Source organism: Canis lupus, chromosome 1 (assembly GCF_003254725.2).
Source record: "Canis lupus dingo isolate Sandy chromosome 1, ASM325472v2, whole genome shotgun sequence".
NCBI lineage: Eukaryota > Metazoa > Chordata > Mammalia > Carnivora > Canidae > Canis > Canis lupus.
In genome coordinates this window covers 107,356,407-107,384,171 of record NC_064243.1, presented here as the reverse complement: position 1 = coordinate 107,384,171, position 27,765 = coordinate 107,356,407, and the positions used below count along the sequence as shown (strand labels likewise).

General features: G+C 55.4%; 3 protein-coding genes and 1 non-coding gene across 5 annotated transcripts; 3 read left to right on the top strand and 1 right to left on the bottom strand.

Moving 5' to 3' along the window:
- Positions 1–682: 682 nt before the first annotated feature.
- On the top strand, positions 683–4,191 carry LIN7B (lin-7 homolog B, crumbs cell polarity complex component). 2 transcript variants are annotated; one of them, XM_025424326.3, is made up of 6 exons: positions 683–821; positions 1,226–1,344; positions 1,611–1,682; positions 2,306–2,515; positions 3,570–3,733; positions 4,082–4,191. In XM_025424326.3, the coding sequence occupies exons 1-6, from the start codon at positions 785–787 to the stop codon at positions 4,101–4,103; spliced, it is 624 nt and encodes a 207-aa protein (XP_025280111.1). In that variant the 5' UTR covers positions 683–784; the 3' UTR covers positions 4,104–4,191. The 2 variants fall into 2 exon arrangements, with proteins under 2 accessions (XP_025280111.1, XP_048949765.1); XM_049093808.1 differs by lacking the exon at positions 4,082–4,191 and having other exon boundaries at positions 705–821; positions 3,512–3,651.
- On the bottom strand, positions 3,572–5,033 carry C1H19orf73 (chromosome 1 C19orf73 homolog). The gene is given in 4 exon segments (XM_025421844.3): positions 3,572–4,502; positions 4,504–4,647; positions 4,649–4,789; positions 4,920–5,033. Coding segments are annotated over 4 exon segments (576 nt in total). The 3' UTR covers positions 3,572–4,325.
- Positions 5,034–5,259: 226 nt separating this feature from the next.
- Positions 5,260–27,745, top strand: PPFIA3 (PTPRF interacting protein alpha 3). Its single transcript, XM_025424313.3, is given in 31 exon segments — positions 5,260–5,442; positions 9,555–9,809; positions 10,081–10,182; positions 10,559–10,723; positions 11,056–11,130; positions 11,440–11,514; positions 11,828–12,049; positions 13,835–13,981; positions 14,098–14,232; positions 14,640–14,723; positions 14,864–14,995; positions 15,710–15,772; positions 15,924–16,003; positions 16,266–16,410; positions 16,993–17,180; positions 18,242–18,464; positions 19,133–19,296; positions 19,425–19,552; positions 20,648–20,741; positions 21,062–21,143; positions 21,769–21,801; positions 21,803–21,970; positions 23,414–23,476; positions 23,640–23,666; positions 24,742–24,917; positions 25,333–25,430; positions 25,653–25,828; positions 25,912–25,980; positions 26,202–26,373; positions 26,791–26,862; positions 26,949–27,745. Coding segments are annotated over 29 exon segments (3,585 nt in total). The 5' UTR covers positions 5,260–5,442; positions 9,555–9,569; the 3' UTR covers positions 26,850–26,862; positions 26,949–27,745.
- Positions 20,855–20,961, top strand: LOC112645689 (U6 spliceosomal RNA). Its single transcript, XR_003127194.1, has one exon. It is a non-coding gene; the product is annotated as a U6 spliceosomal RNA (small nuclear RNA).
- Positions 27,746–27,765: the final 20 nt, after the last annotated feature.

The following is a 27,765-nucleotide window of genomic DNA, read 5'->3' as shown; positions in this document are numbered from 1 at the left end:
CAAATCTGTCCACCTATCCTCCTGACCGCCTATCCTGGCCCAAGCCATCCCAGGATTGCTGGGAGAGTCTCATGACTGGTCCCCATGCTTCCATTGTTGCTGCCCTCCAATCCAGTCCCCACACCGGGGTTACATGGATCTTAAAATACGTATTTGAGTATCACATTTTACTTTTAGGAGTTAACATGAAGGCCAAAATCATGTATATGCCAACATACAAGGCCGTGCATAAACTATCCTGCCTACCTTTTCACCATCATGAACTATTCTGGTTTTTACTCCGTGGGCTCTTTCTGCCTGGAATATGATCCACACCCCACCTCCCGATAATCTTCCCTCCAAGGACTCTGTGCCAGCGTCCCTCCTAGAACACCACCTCCTCACTCCCAATATCTTAACCAGCAGTAGTTGGTTGTCTACTTCCCCTGCCCCAAAGACTTCAGTTCGCTGAAGGCAGTGGGCTTGTCTGCCCTGCTCACCATGGTGTCCAGATGTTTAACATGTTTGTCCAATGAACGTGGAAAAAAGGAAGAGACAGGTATGGCGTCAAGGCAGGCAAGCTGCAAGAGTCGGGGTAGGAAACCGGACAGCCCGTTGGCGGCTGTGCGCCGGGAAGCCAGACAGGCGTGGCAGCAGGTGGGGCGGCCGCGGCGCCGGGAGCGGAGCGCACGTCTGGTCGCGCCCTCGCAGGGGGCGCCCGCCGTCCGGGGCGTGGCCTCGCGCAGCCCCGCCCTCCTCGCGGAGACCCGGCAGGCGGGCGGCTAGCGGCGGCGGCGGCGCAGACATGGCTGCGCTGGTGGAGCCGCTGGGGCTGGAGCGGGGTAAGCGCGCCAGGGGGCCCTGCCCACCGGCCGTGGCCCGCGTCCGGGACCCCGGTCCCCGCCCCTCCCCGGCCAGGCCCCGGCGTGGGCGGGCAGATCGAGCGGGGGTGGGCGGGGCGGGGCGCCGCGGTTTGTGGGTGTGGGAGGGCCCGTGGGCTTAGCTGGCCCAGGAGGGGCGCCTACTGCACAGCCCTGCGTGTGTGCCTATGGGGATCTTGGGGCGCAGGGTGCGTGGCCGGCCGCAGGCCCCCCTGCTGCCGGCAACTCTGCGGGTGTCCGACTGGGATTCGGCTGCCTTTCCCGGGATCTGTCAGCGCTCGCCCTTACTCGGTTTCTGGCCGCATCTCTCCGTGCTTCTCCGCGTCTCTGACTCTGTGTCTGTGCGCCCCGCCCCCGCCCCGCAGACGTGTCCCGGGCGGTGGAGCTCCTCGAGCGGCTCCAGCGCAGCGGGGAGCTGCCCCCGCAGAAGCTGCAGGCCCTCCAGCGAGTCCTGCAGAGCCGCTTCTGCTCCGCCATCCGGGAGGTGAGAGCGGTGCGGCGCCAGGGCACAAGCGGGCGGCCGCCGTCCAGGTCGTCGCCCCGAGCCCAGGGACTACACCTCCCAGCAGCGCCGGGGGCGGCCCGCCTTGGGGGGCCCGCGCTTCAGCTCCGTGGTTCTCCGGGAGTTGTAGTTTCCTCCGGCTCCGGGGGGCGGGGCCAGCCCTTGGATGGGAGGGTCTGTGGGCCTGGACTCTGGTGTGGAAGGGAGGAGGGGCTGGTGGTTCCCTGATGCTGCTGCGTCTTCACCAGGTGTATGAGCAGCTCTATGACACGCTGGACATCACCGGCAGTGCTGAGATCCGGGCCCACGCCACAGCCAAGGTAGGCGCCCCCCACCCCGTCACTCGTGGTATCCACTGAACTGCGTGGTCTTAACTTAGTAACTTCCTAAAGTCACTCATGCCTGTTTCTTCCTTCAGATTTTTGCCAAATCTGTGTACCACCGTTGCTCTTATTTACTGATATTTTAAATAATCTCATATGTTGTACTTAGATGTCATATAAAGGCATCTTTAGCAACTTCAAATGGAAACTAGTACCGAAGCCTGACAAGAAGATACCTTTTAATTATCACTTATACAATGAAATAGCATGAAACACCGAAATCTTATTAAACTATAAGTTGTATGCTGTTTCTTGCTGCTTCCTAGAGGCCCTTGGCTCTTTCCAGGCTTTGTTTTTCTCTACTAAACATCGAGATTGGCAAGTGTTGAATATTCAACACACTCACACCAAATGGAGACATTCTTTTTGACATGTCTGAAAGTTCCAAAGGGAATTCAGAGACTCGTTACAGTGTGAGCTTGCATTGAACTGTGGCAGGTGTCCCCTGCGTGGGGAAAGTAGTCCCCCAATCGCTGGCTTTCTCTGTCCCAGATCCTCCCCTCTTCCCCACCTGCCCACTATGGAGGGGCCCTCACCTCTCAGTGCCTTCTCTCTTGCAGGCCACAGTGGCAGCCTTCACAGCCAGTGAGGGCCATGCACATCCCAGGGTAGTGGAGCTGCCCAAGACTGATGAGGGCCTGGGCTTTAACATCATGGGGGGCAAGGAGCAGAACTCCCCCATCTACATCTCCCGCGTCATCCCTGGAGGCGTGGCTGACCGCCATGGAGGCCTGAAACGTGGGGACCAGCTGCTGTCAGTGAATGGTGTGGTGAGTGGGGCCTGAGGCTGGGCTCACAGTGTATTCAAGGTAGCACAGTTCCTGCTTTTGACATTCATTCAACATGCAACCATTGAGTACTGCCTCTTTGTCTGGCCTTGTGCTGGGCACTGCTACAGACCTGGAGAGAAGTTGGCCTCAGCTGCTGTATTCAAGGACTCCCTTTTTGGTGAAGGAGATTGACTGGAATAGTCCTAATCTGGGGAGATAATAATGAGGCACAAAGCACTGTGGGAGCCACATTTGGGCCCAGACCAGTATAGATCAGGGGAGTTTTTGCAGAGAAAGGAACATTTGAGTTGGGTTTTGAAGGATGAAGAGGAGTTCTCCAGGCAAATAAGATAGAGTATTACCAGCTAAGGATGTTGCAGGTAGGGACTGTGACTCTATATTCCTTCCAGCTGAACAGAAAGGGCTTAGTCTGGGGGAAGGACTGGAGCACATAGTTAATTAAAATCACTGTAGTTAGAAATAGATGGAAGCACAACTGGATCAGTAGTTGGGGCCTCAGTCACAGCCTGAGAAGCTGGGACTTTGTCTCAAGGGTTGGGGATTGGGGAGTGATGTGGAGGCCATGAATAGGAGAAGGATAGGCTCCGCTTGGAAGTATAGAAGGATTGCTTTGGGACTCTCTAGGGGATGGACTGAAGGCAGAGACTGGAAGCCAGAAGTTCTAGGGTGGAGGTGAAGTGAAAGTCCACCGGAGAAAGGATGAGGTCTAAGCTGGGATCAGGATGGTGAGGACAGGGTAGGGAGTCAGTAAGAGGAAAGGGGCTGAGGATTAGCAGGCTTTGGGGACAGAGTGGGTAAACATGGACCTGGAGGTCTGTCTTAGAGAGGGCAGTTAGGGCTTGTCCCTACCATGAAGAATGTGGAAGGTTTTGAGGGAGGACACTGAGCCAAGAATTAAGGACTCTCCCATGAGGACACGAGGCCTTGACAACTCAGGCTGGTACCAGGCTCACCAACAGTAGGTCCCATTTCCAGGGTTGGGCTGGGTGTGGGTGTAGGCCCCAGGCCCAGGTGTCTGTGCACTGCCCCGCAGAGTGTGGAGGGTGAGCAGCACGAGAAGGCAGTGGAGCTGCTGAAGGCAGCCCAAGGCTCGGTGAAGCTGGTGGTACGTTACACACCCCGTGTGCTAGAGGAGATGGAGGCCCGCTTTGAGAAGATGCGCTCTGCCCGCCGGCGCCAGCAGCACCAGAGCTACTCGTGAGCCCTTTGCGACCATGCCCCGGGGCCTCCATTTCCTCTCTTGTCCCCAGAGTCCCAAACTGGGCCAGTGATTTCTGGGACCTCGATGGCCACCCCCCCCTGCCCTAGCTCCTCTCCCTGGGGTTCTGCTCGTTGACCCTGACCCAGGCTCTCACAAGCCAGTCTGGCTAAATCCCCTGGGGACTCCTAGCTCACCGTCATCCCAAGATCTGCAACCTCCTCTCTGGAATCCCTCAATCCACTTCCCTGGGCCCTTGGCTCTGAAACCCCAGTCCTAGCTCTCTCCCATGCTTCCCCAGGCCCCCTACCCTGAGCTTGGCTCCCTTCTATTCACCCTCTTTGCAGGTCCTTGGAGTCTCGAGGCTGAAACCACATATCTGGACCCTCACCCTCACCCCCTCCCCTGTACAGTATTTATTGTCACCGGCTCCTTATTTAAAGATCTTTGACCCTCACTGATTGTCTGCGTGTCTGTCCTGCATTCTGGGGTTAGAGTGTCTTGAGCTGTGGGGGAGGGAGAGAAGCTGAAGTCTAGAACAGGCCCGGAAGAAACCCTTTTGAGTCTGGGAGCAAAGGTAGAGACTTTCCCTCAAGATCTGATGGTGGAGGCTGGCCGGCTTCCTAAGCATAAGTCAAGGCAGAGGCTGGGACCTTGTCTGGGTCCGAGTGCGAGGTCATAACCGAAGACAACGCCCCCTGCCCTTAAGAGAGACTGAGGGCGAAGGCCAAGCCCCTTCTGTGGTTGGTCTGACAGAGGAGACCTGAGAAGCTGCAGAGCCGGTGGGCGGCCTCTGTGTGGGCGGGGTGGAGCGAACCATTAGCTTCGTTCGCCAGGGGAGCCCTGCAGGCCGTACTATCATCAGCGTGGGGGGTGGGAGTGCCGCGTGCAGTTCCTGAGGTGGGCGCAGGGGGTGCAGAACAAGGTGCACTCGCAGACCCGGCATTCACCCCACCTTCCAACCTGAGCGCGTGCCTCCGGGAGCCGCCCCCGCCTTAAAATCCACCCTTTACTCCCACCTCATCGCTGGTCCAGCCCTCGCGTCCCGTGCGGCGCTAGGGCCGGCGCGCGCCACCTCCGGGATCCGGGGTCGCAACTCGCATTCCACGCCGCGCGCCACTAGCTCCAGGTGACATCATCCCCCTGCCGGGCTCCGCCTCCCGCCCCAGCCGCCGCACGCCGCACGCTTATTGGCCGACGCGCCTCGAGCCCCGCCTTCCGCTCTCCGCCCGCGCGACCCCTCCCAGTCCGTGCGGAGGCGGGGTTTAGCCACCGGCCGGCTCCGACGACGCCTCCCATTGGCCACTCAGAGCCGTCTGTCAGTCTCCTGTTAAAGGGGCCACAACCGCACGGGAGCTGGTGGGGGGGGGGGAGGGAGGAGGAATTTTTTTTTGGGGGGAGGTGGGATTTGGGGGGCGCTGGTGGGCACCCCTGGATCTGGCGGCTGCGGCCTCGCGGGGGGAGACTGAACGGTGATAGGGGCAGGGGGTTATTTTAGGGGGTAGAGGGCTGTGAGACCGTGAGGGGGAGGGGGGGTCCCCAGCGCCCAAGCCGGAGCCAGAGACGCGGAGCCCGCGCGAGCGGCGGAGACAGGGCTCCGGAGCCACAGATCCGGGCCCCGGCCGCCGCCAGGGGCCCCGCCCGGTCCCCCCACCCCACCCCACGTCCCTCCTGCAGCCCAGCTCCGCCCGCAGCCGCCGCGGACCAGGTAGGTAAGAGCCCGGCCCAGCCAGCTTGGCAGCGCCCACCCCGGGGACCCCTCGCCGAGCCTTCCTCGCTTTCCCGAGATCCTGGACTCCCTTCTTTATCCCCGGGGGCTCCGGAGCCCAGATTTCACAGCCCAACCCCAGAGACTCAGGCGTGCCCCTCCCGGCTCTCAGAGTCCCCAACCGAACCCTAGAATCCCAGGCGTACTGCTGCCTTGCGCCTCGTCCAGGGCCCAGGAGCCTGGATTTCCCAGTTCAGCCCCGGCAGCCCCCTCTGGACCTACATCTTCCTCCTCGGCCCAGCCCGGAGCTCCTAATACCTGCCGTGGCCGTGTCAGACCCCCAGCTAGGGCCAGCTGCCCCCCGTCGGGTGTGCATAGTCGCCTATTCGTGCACCCGGTGTGCCCATCTCCAGCCTCCGGCTTGAACAGCCAGCCTCGTCCCTCGGTCCAGGCCGGCTCGGCAGCCGCCCTGGACACAGGCCCGCTCCGGAGCTGTCCATGGTCAGCGCACTCGGCAGCTTCACCTCCCCCACCTCCCGCGGCCGCTGCCGCCGGGGAGGGGGCGCCTGCGGCGCGGGGAATACCCCCCGCCGCGCCTTTGACCCGGAGATACCCGGGCCCTTTCCGACCTGGGCGCCTGGGCCTCAGGGTTCCGCTGGTGAGCCTCTGGCCAGTGCTCAGTACCCCAGGTTTCTGGGATCCCAGCTGCTTCTCGAGGAGTCAGGGCTTCCGAATGTTCCTGCCTGGTCCACCCTAGGGATCTTAGCATCCAGGGATCCAGTTCCCACCTGGCTCTGGAAGCCCTGTCAGTGCTCACTCCGTCTGGCTGAGGCCCCAACTGGTAACCCCCACCTGCTCAGGACCTGGGAATCCAGTTTCCCAGCTTTCACCCCCTTTAGAGACCCAGCTCAACAGTCCCCTGTGCCCCCGAGACAAATATACCCAGCCTCCTGGCATCTCAACATCTGCCTGCTTAGGGATTCAGGCACCATGACTCTCTTGGAATGTAATTCTTAATGCAATTCTCTGGCTTCTGCCCACCTTCCCTTTTGCAGACCTAGATGCTTTGTCCCTGGTCCTGCATCCCCTCAGGGACCCAGGAGTTCAGACCCCGGCTTCTGTATTACCCACCAAAGATGCTGCAACCCTCATTCCCAACAAGGACTCAGGCTCCCAGCTTCCATCCCTTGTCCTTTATCTCCACAACGATTCAGGAGTCCAGCCCCCCACCAACTATCTAGCCCATTAGCTCTTGCTCTTAGGATTCCAGGTCCCCCCAGCCTTACAACCCCCATCAACTTGACATCTCTAGTGGCCTTAACAACTAACAACATGCCTCATCCCCATATCATCTCAGGCACTGGGCTCTCTGGGAGCTGTCTTCTCTTTTTCTCTACTCTGTTCCCTGAGACCTACTTTCTTGACATGTTTCCAGCACCCTATCATGATGTTTCTATGTCATGATGTTCCATCCTCTGAGTACACCTTCTCAAGATGATGGGCCAAACATACACCCCTTCCTCTAGATGTATTCTGTGACCTAGGTTCATTAGATGATCTAGAACCTACCCACTATCTTCCATATTCCCAGTTAAACTGTGCCCTTACATGCTCTAGAATCCTTCTAAATCTTAGAGCACTCTCAGCCAATATCTCTGTTCTGTTTGCACCCACGGTATATTCTCAATTCTAGGTTAAATACTAAATTCTAGGCATGTGTTTCCCCAGGGGAATTTAAACGTCTTGATAATGCCCCAAACCAAATTCTGATCCCACCTCCTCCTCACACATGTTCCAAATTTTTAGAAACTAGCACTTGCTTATTCTCTGCTAAATTTTATTTTAGGTGTGTTCTAGGTTCCAGCCACATCCTTGGCATTGTTCTAGATTCTGTTATCTTCCCAGGGGCATTCTATATTCTAGAATATGTGTGTTCCAATTATGTGCTCTAGCCTTTCTCCACATTCTGCTATCAGTTTTAAAATGTACTTTCCTATTTTAGGTCTACCCAGTTCTACAGTCTTAAATCTAAAAGATTCTTCCTGAAGTGTTGTGCATCTTCCTTTTTCAGGTACTAGGTTCTAGGCTCATCCATTCCCACCTTTTCGGTCCATCTTTTCCCTAATGTGACCTTCGTTTAGAACTTATCTCCTGGAGGATTGTGGGCTTCCTCCTCCATCTGTCACTTTAGCATTCTAAGCATGCTCTAGGCTCATCTCCTCTTTTGGAGTCTTCAGCTAGAAATGTCCTCATTTCCAGAACATCTCTCCCCCCCTTCCTTTGCCAGCTCAGTCCTTATGCCAGTGAATTCTCAATTCCCAGCATGCTTCTGAATCTTCCCCCAGGCACTTCTAAGTTCCAGGCAAACTCCTTGCTACTTTCTAGGGTTTCCCCCCACCTCCAGGGCATGTTCTGAATTCTAGAGCCTATTTTCTGCCTTCTGTCTATCATCTAGACACATGATAACACCAAGAGTGTGACCCCTGATACAGTCTTTGTTATACCTGTATTCTTGGTAGGTTCTGAGTTCTAGGTGTTTCCTGACTAGGTTTATTTATGCAATACATTAGGTATGTTCTTAGATATCATTATGTTCCCCTCTGTGTTTGAGGTTCTTGGGTGACCCAGACCATTCTTTAATTTATTGGATTGCTTAGTTCGGTTCCAGACCTGGGTTCTAGAATATGACCCTGTACTTGGCCCTATGTGATGATTTTATCCCAAGCACACTGTACATGTGGAAACATATATTCTTTCTGCAGTCTGTACTGTATTCATACCAGTGACTTTCTAGATTCTACACCCAGCTTTGCTAAATTTTATTTCCTTCTCAGTTAATTTGAAGTTTGATGTTCTCTGGAACATCCAGTGTTGCATTTCCACATAAGTTCTGGACTTTAGATGCTGTGTTGGTTTTGACCTGTCTTCTTATAAATATTGTCTCTGAATACTGGCATGCAGGTGTCTAGATTCCCAGGTGCACCTCTTCAAAGACTCAAGGGTACAGGCATCTTGCTATCTTCACTCCCACATTCCAGGACCCTCCATCCCTTCTTCTTCTCATTGGAATCCAAGACCCCAGTTCCATGTTTTGGACATAGTCTGCACATTGGGTGGGGCTGGGAATTATCCACTGTCAGAACAGGTTATGCCGCTGCCTGGAGGGAGAGAAGGAAAGGAAGGAACAGAGTGAAAGTCCCTCCTGCTTTCGACCAGGCCAGCTGGACCCGTCTGACCTGATGTGTGTGGAAGGAGTGGCTCAGCAGACTTCCCTTCATCTCCGCCTACAGCTCATGCACCCAGATCCTGCGTCCTGGGGGCCTGAACTCCTTGGTTCTGGGGCAAGAGGGGTCTGAAGGCTGAGATTTCTGGGTCCAAGGTTGGAGGTTGAAAGCTCAGATTCTTGTGTCCCTGTCTGACCTCAGGATTGGGGCAGAGGCGGCTGGAGGCTCAGACTCCTGGGTCTAGGGGAGAGAAGGGAATTGGGGACTCAGCCTCCTGTGACCTGAGGTAGGAGGGAGCTGGATCTTGGGACTCCTGGGTTGTGGGAGATGGCTAGCAAGTGGAGTAGTTTTTAGATAGAGCTGGGGTCCAGATATCTGGGAAGTTGTGGGCAGGATTTGGGCTGCAGAGGTGAGGACCATCCCTGTGACCGTGTACTTGTACCACTGATAGTGGCCCCAGTTCTTCGACCTCCTGAAGGCATGGTTCTTAGCCAGGCTTATCCTCTTACTCACACAGTGGGTTAAGGTGTATTCCCAGCAGGGTCAGAATAGGTAGACACTGGTTTTCCCACATTGACTCAGGCGATGGGTCACCTGGCTTCGGTTCTCCTCACTAGGCTGGTCTTAGATTTGCTGCCAGTGCCTGATGGAGTCTGGCCTCGGTTTCCCCAAATGCTCTCACCCAGGTAGCTAGCCCTGATTTCCCAGGAGCAATGGGCTTCAGTTGATCCCGTGACATGATCAGAATGGATGGGCCATAGTTTCATCTGTAGAATGCCTGGGTCGCCCCACCTCGGTTTCCACTATCCCAGAGGCCGTGCCTCAGTTTCTCTGCCAGTGCCTCGACGAGTCGGTTCTCTGTTCCCTGCCCCCTCCCCGCTCCCGCAGGCCAGCACCGCCGCCATGATGTGCGAGGTGATGCCCACCATCAGCGAGGATGGCCGGCGGGGCTCGGCGCTGGGCCCGGACGAGGCGGGCGGCGAGCTGGAGCGCCTTATGGTCACGATGCTCACGGAGCGCGAGCGCCTGCTGGAGACGCTGCGCGAGGCGCAGGACGGGCTGGCTACGGCGCAGTTGCGGCTGCGCGAGCTGGGCCACGAGAAGGACTCGCTGCAGCGCCAGCTCAGCATCGCTCTGCCCCAGGTCTGGGCGGAACCGGGGCGGGGCCTGCGGGAGGCGGGACCTCGACCACCGAAGGCGCGGAGGGGGCGGTCCGGAAGGGGCGGGACTTGGCTCTTGGGAGGGAGGAGTGCATTGCGGGGGGTGTGGCTTGCAGGTGATGGGCGGGGCCTGGGCCGCTGGAAGGGGCGGGATTTCGCGAGGAGGGGCGGGGCCATCAAACCCAGTCCTGTCTAACGAGGGACATCGGGAAAGGATTGACCCGATTGTCCGGATCCTGCTCACATCTGGACAGGAGTTTGCGGCTCTGACGAAAGAGCTGAACTTATGTCGGGAGCAGCTACTGGAGCGGGAGGAAGAGATCGCGGAGCTGAAGGCGGAGCGGAACAACACAAGGGTGAGGGCTGTGGGGGCGGGGCGTAGGTGAGGTGGGCAGGACCACGGGGTGTGGCAGCCTGACCCATCTTCTTTACCCATCTTGCCTTCCTGTTTTCTCTTCCCTACTCCCACTTCCTGGCTGGTCTTCTCTGGTCGCCTCTTTCCTTCACATCTCCTTCCTTCTCTCCATATTTTTTCTTTTCCTACACCTCGTTCCTTGACCATGCCCCTACCTCTGATATCCCTCTCTCTTTTCCTGACCTCTCTCCTTACTCCTTTGCTTGACTCCACCACTTCCTCCATATGCCCGCCCCACCTGTCTGAACCACCCTTGTCCTCGACGCTGCCTCTCTTCCCTTGCCTCTGTTCCTTGGCCCGATGACCTAACCCTGTAGCTTCTCCTTGAACACCTGGAATGCCTGGTGTCCAGGCACGAGAGGTCACTGCGCATGACCGTGGTAAAGCGCCAGGCCCAGTCCCCGGGTGGAGTCTCTTCCGAGGTGGAGGTGCTCAAGGCTCTAAAATCCCTCTTCGAGCACCACAAGGCCCTGGATGAGAAGGTATGAGAATCAGAAAAGCCTGGATGCCTAAGCCTGTGGCTGGCTGGAGCTGTCCTGGATAGGAGAGATTCTGGCTGTGGTTGATTGGGGATGTCCTAAGTGGGAAGAATGTTGACTGAGATTGATTGGGACAGGCTATTCAGACTGGGACCTGCCTGGTTAATAATAGGAAAATGAATTTCGGTGGGGAGCTACCAGTGGGTGAGGATGCCTTTGTAACTCCTTGGAGTTGCACATCTATTATAGGTGGAGGAATGCTAATGTTGCCTCATAGTCGACTGTCCTAGATTAGGTGTGATCTCCATCTCACTCTACCCTGTCCCCATCCCCAGGTCCGGGAGCGGTTGCGGATGGCGCTGGAGCGGGTGGCGGTGCTAGAGGAGGAGTTGGAGCTGAGCAATCAGGAGGTGGGGGCGTGGCTAAGAAGGAGGAGGGACCAGGGAGCTGATTGGGTGGGTTGGGGCTAAGGGAAAGAGCTGATTATGGAGGAAGTGGTTCTTTGGGGAAAATTGGGGCTCTAGAGGACACCAACGCAAGAAGGCTAGGGGGAAGAGTAAGGGTGAATTCCTTCATGCCGGGCAGCTAAAGAGAGATAAAATGAAAGCACAGGGTTTAAGAATAGACTGTGCGATGGGGTGGCCCCGACAAGACCACTGGGATGTAGAGTTGGGGGCTCTAGGACTCCCTCTGTCCTGATCTCCGTTTCCCTTTCCCAGACCCTGAGCCTTCGAGAACAGCTGTCTAGGCGCCGGTCGGGGCTGGAGGAGCCCGGCAAGGATGGGGACGGGCAGGTGAGAGGTGGAAGGCTTTCCCTCCCCTTGCTCTTCAAGAATCCCCATCCCTGTGACCTCCACTCAGCCCCTGACTTTGTGATGGCCCTTTTAATGTTTGGTATGAGCCTCACTACCTCTGTGACATCTGAAGTCCTAAGACCCTTAGTGGCCTTTGACCTCTAATTCAAGTCAACTAGCTAACTCCTGTGACCTCCAGGACTGATCTTTGAACCTCCCCCCTCCCCCCAGTCAACTGTCTCCTGTATTCTCTCTATGTCTGTGTTTCCCACTCTGGGTTCTGTCCTTTCTTGTCTCACTGTTCCCACTCCAGCCCCTTGCCAATGGCCTTGGTCCTGGCGGGGATTCGAACCGGCGCACAGCTGAGCTGGAGGAGGCCCTGGAGCGGCAGCGTGCGGAGGTGTGCCAGCTGCGGGAGCGCCTGGCGGTGTTGTGCCGCCAGATGAGCCAGCTGGAGGAGGAGCTGGGCACCGCCCACCGCGAGCTGGGTAAGGCCGAGGAAGCTAACGCCAAGCTCCAGCGCGACCTCAAGGAGGTGAGGCCGGAGCCCCTGGTGGGCTGCCCTCTGTCCCTCCCTCTCCCTAGCCTTCCCCGGTCCCCCTTTGCCCAAAGTCACAGAGCTCATGAATGGTGGAACCTGGATTTGGTCCACGAGCAGTTGACTCTCCTCTCTGAGCCTTAGTTTGCTCACCTGTAGAATGGGACTTATGACTCTTGCCAGAGAGTTGGTATATGACACATACATGGTAGGCGGTCAATAACTGGGGCGGGCAAGGAAGGGCAAAGGGAGAGGGAGGAGCAGGCTCCCCACTGAGCAGAGAGCCCTACACATGGCTGGATCCCAGTACCCCAATATCAGGACCTTCGCAGAATGCAGATGCTTAACCAACTGAGCCATCCAGGCATCTCACTCTTGTACTTCTAAATTGAGTTCCTTTGTCTGCACTTCTTTTTCTGTCTTTTCTTTTTTTTTTTTTTTTGCATTTTAAAAAACATTTTATTTATTTTTTCATGAGAGAGAGAGAGAGAGAGAGAGAGAGAGAGGCAGAGACACAGGCAGAGGGAGAAGCAGGCTCCATGCAGGGAGCCTGACTTGGGACTCAATCCCAGGTCTCCAGGATCACGCCCTGTCCCGAAGGCAGCGCTAAACTGCTGAGCCACCCGGGCTGCCCCCTTTGTCTGCATTTCACCACATTCTGGCTTAGGCCCCTTGGTCCTAACTCCTATGCTTCTGGGACTGCTGGGAAATGTAGAGTATGGATTCTGGAAGTCACTGGATGAGAAAGAAGAGCAAGCACTTTGTTTTTCATCATCCTTTGGGACTTTCACCTCAGATTTTTTTTTTTTTTTAAGATTTTATTTATTTATTCATGAGAGACAGAGAGAGAGAGAGGCAGAGACACAGGCAGAGGTAGAAGCAGGCTCCACATGGGGAGCCTGATGTGGGACTCAATCCTGGGACTCCAGGATCATGCCCTGGGTGGAAGGCAGGTGCTAAACCGCTGAACTACCCAGGGATCCCCTCACCTCAGATTTTAAGCCTGGATGGCTCTGGGGCCTGTTGGGAAGAAGTGTAGTCTCACCTCACAGGCTCCCAGACAGAAGTCCATCTTCCATGAAACCCTGGAGCCCTGTCTTAGATTTTCTGAGCCTGTGCTACCTTGGGGCTCTTGGGAGATGTTGCCTCCCACGTGGAAGGGACTTTTGTTTTTCATGAGACCTTAGAGCACTTGCTCTGTGATTCTAAGCCTGGGCTGTGCTAGAAGTTGCTGAAAGATCTAAGGCCTGGATTTTTTAAAAAATATTTATTTATTTATTTATTTATTTATTTATTTATTTATTTCCTTCTCCTTAAATTAGATTTTTTTTTTAAAGGTGATTTGTTATTATTTTTAAGTAAACTCTACCCCCAAGTTGGGGCTTGAACTCATGATCCCAAGATCTAGAGTCGCATACTGTACGGACTAGGCCAGCCAGGGGCCCCTAAGGCCTGGATTTTTGAAGGAAGAGGGCCAGGGAGAATGGAAACTTTCCATCCCATGGGCTTTAGGTCATCCATAAGGGGAGGTTCTAAGACAGATGTCCTAGAGGCTTATGGGAGGTGTGGTACTACCATTTTTAACTCTGGGGTTGTCGGGGTCCTGAGGTTCGCTATTTCTGGGAGTTCTTGGCAGGTGTGGTTCTGCCATTCTGACTCCCACATAGTCGGAGACTTCATTTCCCAGGATACCCTGGGGTACCTGATCTGGGATTCTAAGCCTACGTACCCCCGGGGCTTACTGGGAGCTATAGTCCACGTGACTTTTTGCCACCTCTGCAGGCGCTTGCGCAGCGGGAGGATATGGAGGAGCGAATCACGACCCTGGAGAAGCGCTACCTCAGTGCCCAGCGTGAGGCCACGTCGCTGCACGATGCCAATGACAAGCTGGAGAATGAGTTGGCCAGCAAGGAGTCGCTGTACCGGCAGGTGGGGGCACGGCCAGGAAGGTGACGTGGGGGCAAGGCCACGGCCTGTGTTACCTAACTCCTCTCATTCCTGGTCCACCCCGCGGCCCCATCTCTGTCCTCCCCCCAATCCCCCAGAGTGAAGAGAAGAGCCGTCAGCTGGCAGAGTGGTTGGATGACGCCAAGCAGAAGCTGCAGCAGACGCTGCAGAAGGCAGAGACCTTGCCCGAGATTGAGGCACAATTGGCCCAGCGCGTGGCAGCGCTCAACAAAGTGAGGAGAGGCCCGGGGCGGGAGTGTGGGGGTATGGGGTATAGGGATGAGGCCAGGCCTTCAGTCTGGAGGGGTAGGACACTTGTAGCTGTGATGCTGGGGACAGTGGGGGGTGGGGGTCGGGGGTGTGGCGAAGGTCTAGGAAAGTGGGAGAACTTGGAATGGGGGCAGGGCCCGGAGGCTGTTGGACGCGTTTACTAGTCTGGACTGACAGGATGGCCTAGAACGCAAAAGAAGGAACAGATCCTGAGGATGGGATGGGGCGGTAATCCTAGTGCAGGGTCTGTAGCCTCTTGGCCAAGGAGCCTGGAGCTCGGGGGTGGGGCTTGAACCTTGGAAGAGGCGGGGTCTGAGCCTCACTGGGTCCTAGTGTGGCAAAGTCACCTGCTCTGGCTTCTGTCCACTAGGCTGAGGAACGTCATGGGAATTTTGAGGAGCGACTTCGGCAGCTGGAGGCCCAGTTGGAGGAGAAAAACCAAGAACTGCAGCGGGTGAGGGGGGAGGACGGTGGCAGAGGGGGTGGGGCTTTGAAGCCACCCGGGCAGGAGCTTTAAGATGAGGGGGTGAAGTTGGGGGGCGTACTCTGGGCAAGGTGGGCTTGAGTATTCCTGTCCTGCTGTCCTTTGGGTAGGCCCGGCAGCGGGAGAAGATGAACGATGACCACAATAAGCGGCTGTCGGAGACAGTGGACAAATTGCTGAGCGAGTCCAATGAACGGTTACAGCTGCACCTCAAGGAGCGCATGGGGGCGCTGGAGGAGAAGGTGTGCCCCAACCCAGGATGTCAGCAAACTGGAATCCTAGACCACCTCTTGCCAGGATCCCGGGGCCCCAGACCTTTCCCCGGACTGTTAGTTGAGATCTCAAATCTGGGCATCTGGAATTCGAAGTCAACACACTTACCTAGTCTGTTGCTGGGGCCATTCTTTCACCTGGTCTAAACACTCTAAGAGCTGAATTCTGGGGGCACCCACACCCTGCCTGAGTTCTTGCCTTTTCCCCAAGCCCCTGATCCTTTGGACCCTCACACTTTGAAGATTATTTATTTATTTATGAGAGTACAAGCAGGAGGAGGGGCAGAGGGGGAGGAAGAGGGAGAGAATCTTCAGATTCTGCAGACTCCCTGCTGAGCTCAGAGCCCCAGGGAGGGGCGGGGGCTTGATTTCATAACCCTGAGATCATGACCCCAGCCTAAACCAAGAACCGGATGCTCAATGGACTGAGCCACCTAGATACCCCTGGACCTTCCAACTTTGAATCTTTGTGCTGGATTCTGGGGCTCCCAGGCATTCCCCTCCCTAGATGCATCTTTGATCCCACAAACCCCCTCCTCACTCCCCACCCCTTGTATCCTCCAGCTCACCAACCATACCCACCTCATTCCCCTGGGGTTGCCTTCAGCCAGTCTCTGGATGCTTCCAGCCCCAGGACGTGCCCATTCCAGGCACCACCCCTCATTGCACCCCTGTCTTCCCCAGAATTCACTGAGTGAGGAGATTGCCAATATGAAGAAGCTTCAGGATGAACTGCTACTCAACAAGGTAAAGAGAGGTCTGGAGAAGAGGGAGTGGGGAGCTAGGACCAGGGACATGGAGCAGGCATTGCTGGGGATGCAGTCAGCCAGGCTGGGAGGGGATGTTGCTTAGGGACAGGGCATATTCTGACCTGACACCTCCAACTTCCTCCCACCAGGAGCAGCTCTTGGCAGAGATGGAGCGGATGCAGATGGAGATTGATCAGCTGCGGGGGAGGCCACCATCCTCCTACTCCAGGTGACAGTAATCCTAATGCCTCACCTCTGCCCACAGGAACTACCTTAGCCAAGCTCATCCTTTTTGATCTCCAGGTCTTCCACACCCCCACTCCCTGTCCTCCAAAGGCTTCCACTGATTCCTGTTATTTTGGACACCTGACTTCATGCCCTCTGACCTCGACCTCTGACTTCAGATTCCTCTTCTAATCCTCTGACCCCATACCTCTCTTCCCTTTTCCTGACCCCTTGGTCTCCGACTGCTACCCTCTCCATGCCCACAGGTCTCTCCCTGGCAGTGCCCTGGAGCTCCGTTACTCCCAGGCACCTACATTACCTTCTGGTGCCCACTTGGACCCCTATGGGGCTGGCAGTGGCCGGGCAGGCAAGAGAGGCCGCTGGTCAGGGGTCAAGGACGAGCCCTCCAAGGTCAGCAGCCACTTTTGGGGCCCTGGACTGAGCAGGGGATGGGTGGGCAACAGTAGAAGTAGAATTTAATATGTGGGGCTCTCTAGAAGGGGGCTGGGATGAGAAACAGGGTCTCCTGGACCCATGTTGTCTTTTTTTCCTCCCGTAACTCCATCATCCCCACTTGCTTGACGTCTCTTTGTGCGGATATCCTGCTCTCTGGTAAGAACCTTAGTGGAATGATGAGGTGGGGAGAGGGTGGTGTCTGGGGGATGGGCCCTATGTAGAATCCTAGAATGGGGGTGCAAGGTAAAGAAAGGAAGTGGTTTGGGTCAAGGGAAATGGTAGAATCAGGAGATGAGGTAGAGGTCCTGGATGGGGCATTTGGTCAAGGAAAGGGACTTGTCAAGAGGCAAGGCTTGGCTGGGAAAAGTGTGTGGGCTGGATCACGTGGTGAGGCCACTCATTGTCACGGGACATGGGAAGGCTCATGGAGGGTGGACAAGGTCAGTAGAGGTGAGGTAGGCCCCAGCACCTCCCTTGACCCCCGCACCTCCCTTGACCCCCACCCACCTGATATCCTTTGTCCCCATACAGAGACAGGAGTGGGAGCGGTCAGCCCCCACGGGGTCCATGCCACCCCCATTCCCTGGGGAGCTGGATGGCTCAGATGAGGAGGAGGCCGAGGGGATGTTTGGGGCTGAGCTGCTCTCCCCCAGCGGACAGGCTGATGTGCAGACGCTGGCCATCATGCTTCAGGAGCAGCTGGAAGCCATCAACAAGGAGATCAAGTGAGTGCTGGCCCATTCCTCCTCCACCTTGCCTGAGCTGACCTCATAGCCCGTCTTGCTTTGGAGACTGATCTGAAGGCCTGAGCGCATCTCCTCTCTTACTATCCTCAAGGAACTCCCCCAGCCTAACACTCCCTCTGGTAACTAGGAATCCCTCAGGATACACCCAGAAGTCTCTGTGCTTGCTTGCTTTCTATCTATTCCCTATCCAGTATTCACAATTTCCCAATACACCGAAGACTGCATTCTCAAATACCAAAGTTCTCAAGCCAGTACACCAGGAATCCTCCAGTACACCATGGATGTATGGCTTCTCACAGCTAGTACCCAGAGTCTCCCAGTACCCCAAGAATCTCAATCCTAAACACCAAGAGTCTCACCCTAATACTTCAAGAACCCCAATTCAAGAGACCAAGAATTTCTACTTAATATAATAAGAATCCTTAATATATTATGAATCCCCCATTGACATAAAGTCTATCCTGATTTCCCAGAAATTTCCCTATTTGGCATTCTTTAACAACAAACTCTCCATGGGCCCCAGCAAATATGCCAACATGACCACTACTTTCCATCCAAAGTCATTCTGAGTTGAGGCATTGATTCACATGCCAAATGTCTCCATGAACTTCCCAGATCCTCAGTTGACCTCAGAGTCCCTGATCTCTTTTTTTTTTTTTTTTTTTTTTTAGAGTCCCTGATCTCACCCTGATCTTATTATGATCTTGCTTTTCTGTCCTTGAAATTTGACCTTTCCCATAGCGATCTTTTTTATGATTTTATAGAACTATGTGGTTATCATCATGGAAGCCTTGATGCAGACCCTGATCTTCCTGTTGTCTCTCATCCTTCCATGACCTCTTGGGCCTGTTATGACCCTTTGACACCCCTTGAACCTGTGAGGCCATGATGAATCCACCAATACCTTCTAACCTCATTATGCTTCCCCCAGAATCCTTTTTGCTCCACTGAGCCTTCCTGGCCCTTTGGGATCCCCAGACTCTATCCCCCATGGCTTGCCTGTGCTCTCTCACACAGTCTCCCCCTTTTTTCCTCCTTAGGCTTATCCAAGAGGAGAAGGAGACAACAGAACAAAGGGCAGAGGAGCTGGAGAGCCGGGTGTCTGGCTCTGGCCTAGACTCACTGGGCCGCTACCGTAGTAGCTGCTCACTGCCCCCCTCCCTCACTACCTCTACCCTTGCCAGCCCCTCCCCTCCCAGCTCTGGCCACTCAACGCCCCGTCTGGCTCCCCCTAGCCCTGCCCGTGAGGGCACCGACAAAGCTGTGAGTGTTCTGGAGTCTCCTTATTTTGGTGGGGTGGCCAGGGGGAGTTCGGAGACAGGGATCCCCAACCAACAGCAACAATAACTCTTCACACCAGTGATTTTCAAAAGCAATCTTAGCTTTCCCTAGAAGTTCCAACTTAAAGGCATAAGGGAGGCCAAGCCACTGGTTTGATGAACCCTAATTTGTGTTTTAGTAAGGTCGGATCTGGTTTTACCTGTTTTATGCACTAAATTTCTTCATAGGGTGGTTTTTTTTGTTTGTTTTGTTTTGTTGTTGTTGTTTTTTTTTTAAGGTTTCTGTGAGTAAAGATTTGAGAGCTAATATTAGATCCTCAGAATTGATCTTTGAGGAGGAATAAGACATATTAATCCATTTATTGCCTTGGACTCAGTGTTTTGGCTTCCAGAATGTGTAACTCATTTGCTTTCCTTAAGTCTGAGCAGATCCCACTCCTGACACCAGAAGCTAGGCTACATAAAACTGGCTGGTCAAGCTCATTGCCTTTATGTTTCTGCAACACCCCCTACCTAGTCTAGGCTACTTTCAGAAATGGTACCCCAGACCAGGGGCATCCTAGCCATCTCCTAGTAGACATCTCAACTAATGAAGACACCCCAACATGACCCCTCCAATTCATTTTAGCATCTCTGCCTTTCTGTCCCCAGAATCATGTCCCCAAGGAGGAAGCTGGGGCTCCACGAGGAGAGGGGCCTGCCATTCCAGGAGACACTCCACCTCCTACTCCCCGCTCTGCCCGCCTTGAGAGAATGACACAGGCCTTGGCACTCCAGGCAGGATCCCTGGAAGATGGGGGGACTTCACGGGGAAGGTCAGCACGGGCAGTGGATGCGATGGGGAGGGGCTTGCTTGGGAGGATGTGTCAGGGAATGGTCAAGGACTTGGGGGAAGAGGAGGTATCCCAGATGGGGCTGCCCTCACTTCGTCCTGTTCACCCAGTGAAGGCACCCCAGATTCCCTGCACAAAGCCCCCAAGAAGAAGAGCATCAAGTCATCCATAGGCCGTCTCTTTGGCAAGAAGGAGAAGGGGCGAATGGGACCACCAGGCCGGGACAGCTCTTCTCTGGGTGAGTACCCTGATGCCAACCCTATCTCCCTTCCTCTCTTCCTTCTTTTTCCCAAATTCAGTTGACAGTCATCTGAGTCTTCATCCATTTGGTAATTCATAGGCTGTGAAGGGGGCAGGACTCGATAGAGATAGGGGGATAGAAAAGGGACCCTTGAAAAGGGCACTCTGTGAAAAGGGCACTCTGAGGCCTGCCCAGATGACCAGAGGAGGGGAGCTAAATAAATGTTGTTATTTTGTTTACCTATTTTTAAAAAATATTTTATTTATTTATTCATGAGAGACACAGAGAGAGAGGCAGAGACACAGGAAGAGGGAGGAGAAGCAGGCTCCATGCAGAGAGCCTGATGTGGGACTTGATCCCAGGACTCCAGAATCACACCCTGAGCCAAAGGCAGACGCTCAACTCCTGAACCACTCAGGCATCCCCGTTTACCTATTCATTTTATTTTTAAAGATTTTACTTATTTATTCATGAGAGATATACACAGAGAGGCAGAGACATAGGTAGAGGGAGAAGGAAGCTCCCTGCTGGGAGCCTGATGCAGGACTTGATCCCAGGACCCCGGGATCATGACCTGAGCCAAAGGCAGATGCCCAACCACTGAGCCACCTAGGTGCCCCCTATTTTTTAAATAGAGAAAGAGAGCGGACCACCTAAAGGCAGGGCATATGGTGTGCTAGAGCTTGCTGGTACTGGCTTGTGGAAGTCTATAGTTAAGTATTTATGAGTTTTGTGAGCTGCTTGACATTACATTGGTAGCCTGGAATTGGTGGGATTCTTCACACCATGAACATTGGCAAACACTACAAATCAGAGGATACTCTCTCCCTCCTGGCGAGCCAGTTGTTAAATATTTACCAGCATACGATTGTCATCTTACAGAGGCTAACCCAGTGAATCCATCCCTATTTTGGGGATGTCTCCATTTGGGAGGTGAAATTTGTTCCTATGTGGTTTTATTACTCCCTTTGTGTCGCCTCATTCACTACTCTCTTGAAGCGTCTGCTTCTCTGGCCTCCTCAGCAACCCCCACATCAAAGGGTCTCCTTCCTACTTGAGAGCCTCCAAATTCTGGCCCCTCTCTACCTTCAGCAGGAACACCCTCCGACGAGACATTGGCCACGGACCCTCTGGGGCTAGCCAAGCTGACAGGCCCAGGAGACAAGGACCGAAGGAACAAGAGGAAGTGAGTGTGTATAGGGAGGAGGGGGGTGGGTGATGGGAAGACCACTCGCAGAGATTCTTTTTTTTTTTTTTAACCTTCTTCCAAGTTTTCTACCTTCATAAAAACTGCTTTGGGTACTCCCTTTGGCAGCACATATACTAACATTGGAATGATACAGAGAAGATTAGCATGTCCTCTGTGCAACGATGCCATGCAAATTCCTGAAGTGTTCCACTGAAAAACAAAACATGTTTTGGAGGGGGTGTGTGGTAAAGGGGCCCATCCCGGAGAGCTGGGTGTCTCTACCTTTGAGAGCTCCTGCCCTAGGCCTCTGTCCCCAGGCACGAACTTCTGGAAGAGGCCTGCCGCCAGGGCCTGCCCTTTGCTGCTTGGGATGGGCCTACCGTGGTCTCCTGGCTGGAGGTACTGGGGCCCAGAAATGCTTGGACTCTTGATCCCTAACTCCTGTGAGAGCCCCACTACTAGGTGGCCACCCCGGGCCACCCAGCATCATCCTGGCCCAGATGGGGGTGGTTGAGGGGGGTGAGAGGTCAGCCTTTCTGTTGATCTTTTAAACAGCTTTCTTTCCCTGTCCTCCCATCCTCCCACCCCTGCCATTCTGGTCATGCCTACTTCGGTCCTGCTGGCCTGTTGTTTCTCCCTTACTGTATGGGATTCTCTGTGTCTCTTGTTTTGCCTCTCTTCCCATGTCTGTGTTTTTGTCATTCCTCATGTCTCTTCCCACGTTTCTGGGTCTCCCTATGTCTCTCCCCCAATGTCTTTTGCTTCTTTCTCTCCCCACATCTTTCTCATTTCTGTCTCTCCCCCTCCCTCTCTCTCCTGTGACTCTGACTCTCCCCCTTTTATTCCATGTGTCTCTCTTGGACTCCCTCTTGTCTGTTTGCCTTGCCCCATCTTGGTTGCTTTTCACCGCTAACTTTCCTACCTCTCTGTCTCCCTCCTGTCTCTCCACTTTCTCCTCCGACATTGTCTCTGTCTCTGTGTATGTCTCTTCCTTCCCTCTCCCCGCCTCCCTCCCTCTGTGCAGCTGTGGGTAGGCATGCCTGCATGGTATGTGGCCTGCCTGCCGGGCCAACGTCAAGAGCGGTGCCATCATGGCCAACCTGTCAGACACGGAGATCCAGCGGGAGATTGGCATCAGCAACCCGCTGCACCGGCTCAAACTACGCCTCGCCATCCAGGAGATGGTCTCACTCACCTCGCCCTCAGCGCCCGCCTCCTCCCGCACGGTGAGCATCCGGATGCCAATGGCAACCCTGGCCACTTTAGGGCCCTGCCTCTTGCCCTCAAACTAGCCAATCCTGGGCTCGCTTACCCCAGCTCTGTCTCGCAGATCCTCTTCCCTCAGTGTCTCGCCTAGATTATCTCAGAGGCATTGGAGGAGAGTAGGGGTGGAGGTCCCTTCTCAGGTCTCCCTGCCTCCTCTCTACCTCAGTCTGTCTTAGGACCCCAATGGGGAGAAAAAAATCCAAATTCATGTGGTTCCTTATAAAGCCTTTGATGAGGGGGCTCCTTTTCTTCCCCCAACACACCCCGCTCTGCCCCTACTCTGGTTCTTAGCTAGTGCAGCTCCCTTTCCTCAGAACACTACTTGCCCCATCTCTAAATTGGTGACTAAATTAGTCATTCGCCCCATCACCCCAGCACACGAACACCTAATTTTTCCCCCAGGAGTGTTTACGGCCTTCTAATATTTTATCCTTTTGTTCCCCGCCGAAACTTCTGTGTGCCATGCCCAATTCAGCACTTGTTAACTCCTTGCCCTACTTGCTTTTTGCATTTGTATACCTGAGGCCCTCAAATATAATTTGTGGAGATCATTAGTGGTTAGCCTGAAAAATTACTTCATCAGGGCATCTTTTCTTCTTAAATTTTTATTTATTTGACACGCAGAGAGAGAGCACACAAGCAGGGAGAGTGGCAGGCAAAGGGAGAGGGATGTGGGGCTGTATCCCAGGACCCTGAGATCATGACCTGAGCGGAAGGCAGAGGCTTAACCAACTAAACCATCCAGGTGCTCTATTATCAGGGCATATTCTAACAATAAGAACATTCTTCTTGAACAACGCAACCACTGTGCCCTTTTATCTAAGAATGTTACTATTATTGTCAATTTCATCCATTCAGTCTATTTTTCAAATTTCCCCTGGTGTGTCCCAGACCCTACAACTGTGCCTGGCACTCATGAGGAGCTACATAAGTGTTTGAATCAATGTATGAAGTCCTAACTCGTGGGGTCGTTGGGAGCAGGTGCTCAGTAAATGTGAATACACCCCCTCCCCCCAAACTTTTGTCCCACAGCTGTATCTGTCACCTTATTCTGAACCTTCACTCTGTACCTACATCCGTATGAAGTCAGAGAGGTGATGTTGTGCCCAGGGCCACACAGCAAAATACCCAGCAGGGCTCCAATTCAAACCTGAACTTGCCCAACCCCCAAAGCCCATGTTTTTCTTTTTTTTTTTTTTTTTTTTGCCTGGTACACAGCAGGTGCTCAATAAATGATCATTCGTTTTCTCTTTCACTGCCTCGTCCAGAGCAGTGACTGGCCTTTCTGAGGCAGAAAGCAGAATATATAAATGGACCTGGCCTGGGCCTCTAAGGAACACCACCTTCTTCCGCTCCCCTATCCAAAAGCCCTCTTAACCTCCTTAACACCTCTTGCCCCTCAGTCCACAGGAAACGTGTGGATGACACACGAGGAGATGGAGTCCCTCACGGCCACAACCAAGCCTGTGAGTGACCCCTACCGGCGGCCTTGGGGGTGGCACTAACTCTCCCTCGGGAGGGGTGGGGGGGCGAATCTCTGGATGTTTGTCCGTCTGTTCGTCTCTCCTGCCCTCCTCCGCCTGCCCCTTAACCCACCCCTTCTCTCCCCTTTTCCCACTAACGGGTCAGGAGACCAAGGAGATCAGCTGGGAGCAGGTAGGGGGCGCGGGGCGGGGCGTGGGCGCATGAACAGGCTGTGCACGCTGCATGCACGCCCCTCCTTCCCCAAGCCCCGCCCCCACCCTCGCCGGAGCGTTCCATCATCACCGCGGGAGGCGCTGCGTGGAGCGGGGCTCCGGACTGTCTCATTGTGGCTTGGTGGGGGTCGGCGGAAGAGCCCGGACTATTCCATTGTTAGCGTGGGGGCATGGGCCATTCCATTATCGTGGGTTGCGGGGGTTCCAGGGGCTGTTCCACTGCTGTAACTAGAGGGAGACCTTTTCTCTATATTGAGGGGGAGTGGGACTGTTCCAGTATGCTGAGGCAAAGCAGGGAGGCATTTTGAGGAGGGGCAGCAGGTCAGGCTGAGAAGTTGTGGGGAAGGAGGAGCTACACTTTTTTCTCAGGAAGGGAGAGGCATGAACTCCCCCCAGGTAGCGAACTAGCGGTGGACTGGGGTCTTCGTTTCTAGCAAGGGGGGGGGGGTGTTTCCTTATGCTAAAGGGAGTGAAGGACTTTGGGCTGACCCAGAATATTGTCCTGGGTCAATACTGTCCAGATACAGCAATTAGATTAGTATTTTTGGATAGGGCAAAAGTGATGGCTGGATCCATTATCGTTTGTTGTGGGGGAGAGCTACGCTGGAAGAATCCGGTGTCCTGACTTGGGGGAGTAGTGATGTTGGACCGATCCATTGTTCTGAGTTAGGACAATGCTAGGCTAGTGCTTCTCACACCTTACTGTTCAGGTAACCTGAGGATCTGGTGAGAATGCAGATTCTGATTCAGTGCCTGGGGTGGGGTCTGAGATTCCACAGTTCCAGCAGGTGTACAGGTGATGGCTATGCTGCAGGTCCAAGGACCACACTTTGAGCAGACAAGGGTGTATGCTGTTATGAAGGAGTAGGAGACAGCTGGACCTGGTCCATTGTCCTGAGCAGAGATTGACCATTGTCCTAATGCAGGGTGGAAATAGAACAACCTTGGGTCAGGGGGTTGGAGTGTACCCTTTCATACATACATGGGAAGGGGTCAGAGGGCCTGACCCCTCCCCCACCTGCCCATGGCCCCAGATCCTGGCATATGGTGACATGAACCACGAGTGGGTGGGAAACGACTGGCTGCCCAGCCTGGGGCTGCCCCAATACCGCAGCTACTTCATGGAGTCGCTGGTGGATGCCCGCATGTTAGATCATCTTAACAAGAAGGAGCTCCGGGGCCAACTCAAGATGGTGGACAGCTTCCACAGGTGGGGGCTGCCTGGCCAATGGGGACAGTCCAAGGGGAAGCCTCACTCCTAGAGAGTCTTTGGCCAATGGGACTGGTGATGGGAAAGTCCTCGGACTATCTTTGGTCCTTTAGCCTGGATTCTCAGGAAATCCTGAAATTCTGTGCCCCTTCCAACCAATAAGATGGTCCATCAGGAAAAGTCCAAATCCTCAGACAGCTTGGCTAGTTGACCCCATACCCTGTCCAGGTTAACCAATAGGAACTGCCTGTTGAAAATACCCCAAGTCCTGGGAAGGTCAGCATTCCCTAAAACTGACCCAGTGGAACAACTCCCCGACCTTTCCCAGAAGACCACAGCCAATGGGGAGGGAAGCAGCAACAGCCATTGGAGTTGTGAAGATTCATCTGTGACCCCACTTTCCCCTACTGCTCAGGGTGAGTCTGCATTATGGGATCATGTGCCTGAAACGGCTCAATTATGACCGGAAGGACTTGGAGCGGAGGCGGGAAGAGAGTCAGACCCAAATCCGAGGTGAGTAGGAGTGTAAGAGTCCCCTGGGGAGCCAGGTGGAGGAGTTTGGAGCAGGTGGGGAGGGGGTAGGATTGGGGCGCGGAGCAAAGGTCCTTTGCGAGGGGCGTGGAGCAATCACAGGGGGCGGAACCACCACAGGGGGCGTGGCCAGGTTAGAGGATTGGGAGGTGCCGTGTGGGCTGCATTGAACCGGCTGGCAGCTGAGAAGCCCTTCTGTCCCAGACGTGATGGTGTGGTCCAATGAGCGGGTCATGGGTTGGGTGTCCGGGCTGGGACTGAAGGAATTCGCCACGAACCTCACGGAGAGCGGGGTGCACGGGGCGCTGCTCGCCCTGGACGAGACCTTCGACTACTCCGATCTGGCCTTGCTCCTGCAGATCCCCACGCAGAATGCGCAGGTGAGCCGCCGCTTGGCCCGGGGCTACTGGGTAACCCCACCTCGCAGACTGCGCGCTACCACCCTTCCACCTCTCGTCCCCAGGCCCGGCAGCTCCTGGAGAAGGAATTCAGTAACCTCATCTCCTTGGGCACAGACAGGAGGCTGGACGAGGTGGGCGCAGCGGCAGCCCTGGAGGCTCAGCTCCTAGCGGCTCCTGTAGGGTGCCGAAGCGCGGCGGCGTGACTTTGCCAGCTGGAGGCGGTTGGGGGCGGGACCAGGACGGGGGCGGGGCTAAAGGGGGAGATGCAGCCCGACAGGGCTGGAGCCAGAGGAAGCGGCTGAGTCAGAACCCCGCCCTAGTTCCTCACTGTCCTCCTGGCCCCTATACCTAGGACAGCGCCAAGTCGTTCAGCCGCTCCCCATCCTGGCGGAAGATGTTCCGAGAGAAGGACCTTCGAGGCGTAACCCCCGACTCAGCTGAGATGTTACCCCCCAACTTTCGTTCGGCCGCAGCAGGGGCCCTGGGCTCTCCGGGGCTCCCTCTTCGCAAGCTGCAGCCCGAAGGTGGGCGGCTCCCAACTATGACAGCACCCCCACTTTCTTCGGGTTGGAAAAGGACCAACCCTACTTTCCGGAAGCCCCCCTCCGGGTTCTGAATTGGCCTAGTCCTTTCTCCCCGCTCATGACAAATGGGTTGCTCAGTATCCCAACTCCCTCCTTCGGGTGTGGAATGGAGTGGTCCCGCATCCCCTTTCCAAAGTGGGGAATGAGTTCGCCCACTGCCACTTGGGGCACCTTAGATGTTTCCCAGGCTGCGGGAGAGGGAGGGAGACCGGCGTGGAGCCTGGCGTTCTCTATCATTTCGGGAGGAGAGAATCCAAGAGAGGACGCTTGGGGTTGAGGATCAGAGAAACCTTGCTCTGTGTGTGTGTGTGTGACACACGCGCGCACTTACTAAACCACTGCTCGCCCCCCCTCTAGGCCAGACTTCTGGGAGTTCTCGGGCAGACGGCGTTTCGGTCCGGACCTATTCCTGCTAGTGTAGGCCTCCAGGTGAGGACTGTGCGGGGCAATCTCGGGGGTCCAGGGCGGCACAGTGGATCTTCACTGCCCCACGTACTGCCCCGGCGTCAATGCAGGTGACCTCACTCGGACAGAAGAATCTTCCAGAGGCTGGGCTGTTCCCCCTTCTGCCCAGAGTATGGTCTCGCCGGGGAGCGCGGGCGGGGGAACTCGCGCCGCGGACTGGACCATCTGTACAGACGAGCGGGGAGTGCGCGTCCCCGCCTCACAAAAGGACTGGGCCTGGACCAAACCACACGAACTGGACTGAGAGGGGGAACGAAGAGGGCAGGAAGAAATCCCGCCCCAAACTTCCGCCTCCCTTTTCTCTACTTTGTAATTTATTGATCAGTTTCCGATGGGAGATGGGTGCCCTTTCCCCGCGGGAAGGGAGCGGGGCTTCCCTCCCGGGCCGCATGCTAGGAGAGGCTGCCCGCTCCCCTTTCTTCTCCCCAGTCGCGGGGCCCAAGTCTTCCTTCTTCGTCCGAAAGGAGGGGAGGGGGGACTCGCTGCTACAAGCCTCGCCCCACGTGCCACTCATCCCCGCCCCGCCGCCGCATCAGGTCGCCGGTGCCTGGGGTCAGCTGCGGGCGGACCCCTCTTCCTCCCCAGTGTCTCGTGTCCCCGGGGCCTCTCCGCCCCCCCCGTGCTGTGGCCGTGTCCGTGCCCCGGGGACAGGGGGTGCAGAACTGCGCTCCCGGTTCCCCTCCGGCTCCGGGGTTTGCATGGGAGAATCCTCTTTCCACGATGCCACTGGGCGACGTGGCGTGGGGGGAGGGAGGACGGTGGGGGAGCCCTCGCCCGAGACTCTTGGTCGGCCTCCCTGCCCCAGGCGTCACTCAGTGATCACGGGTAAAGAGAACTGTTTCAAAAAGCTCCCGTGTTGACTTATTT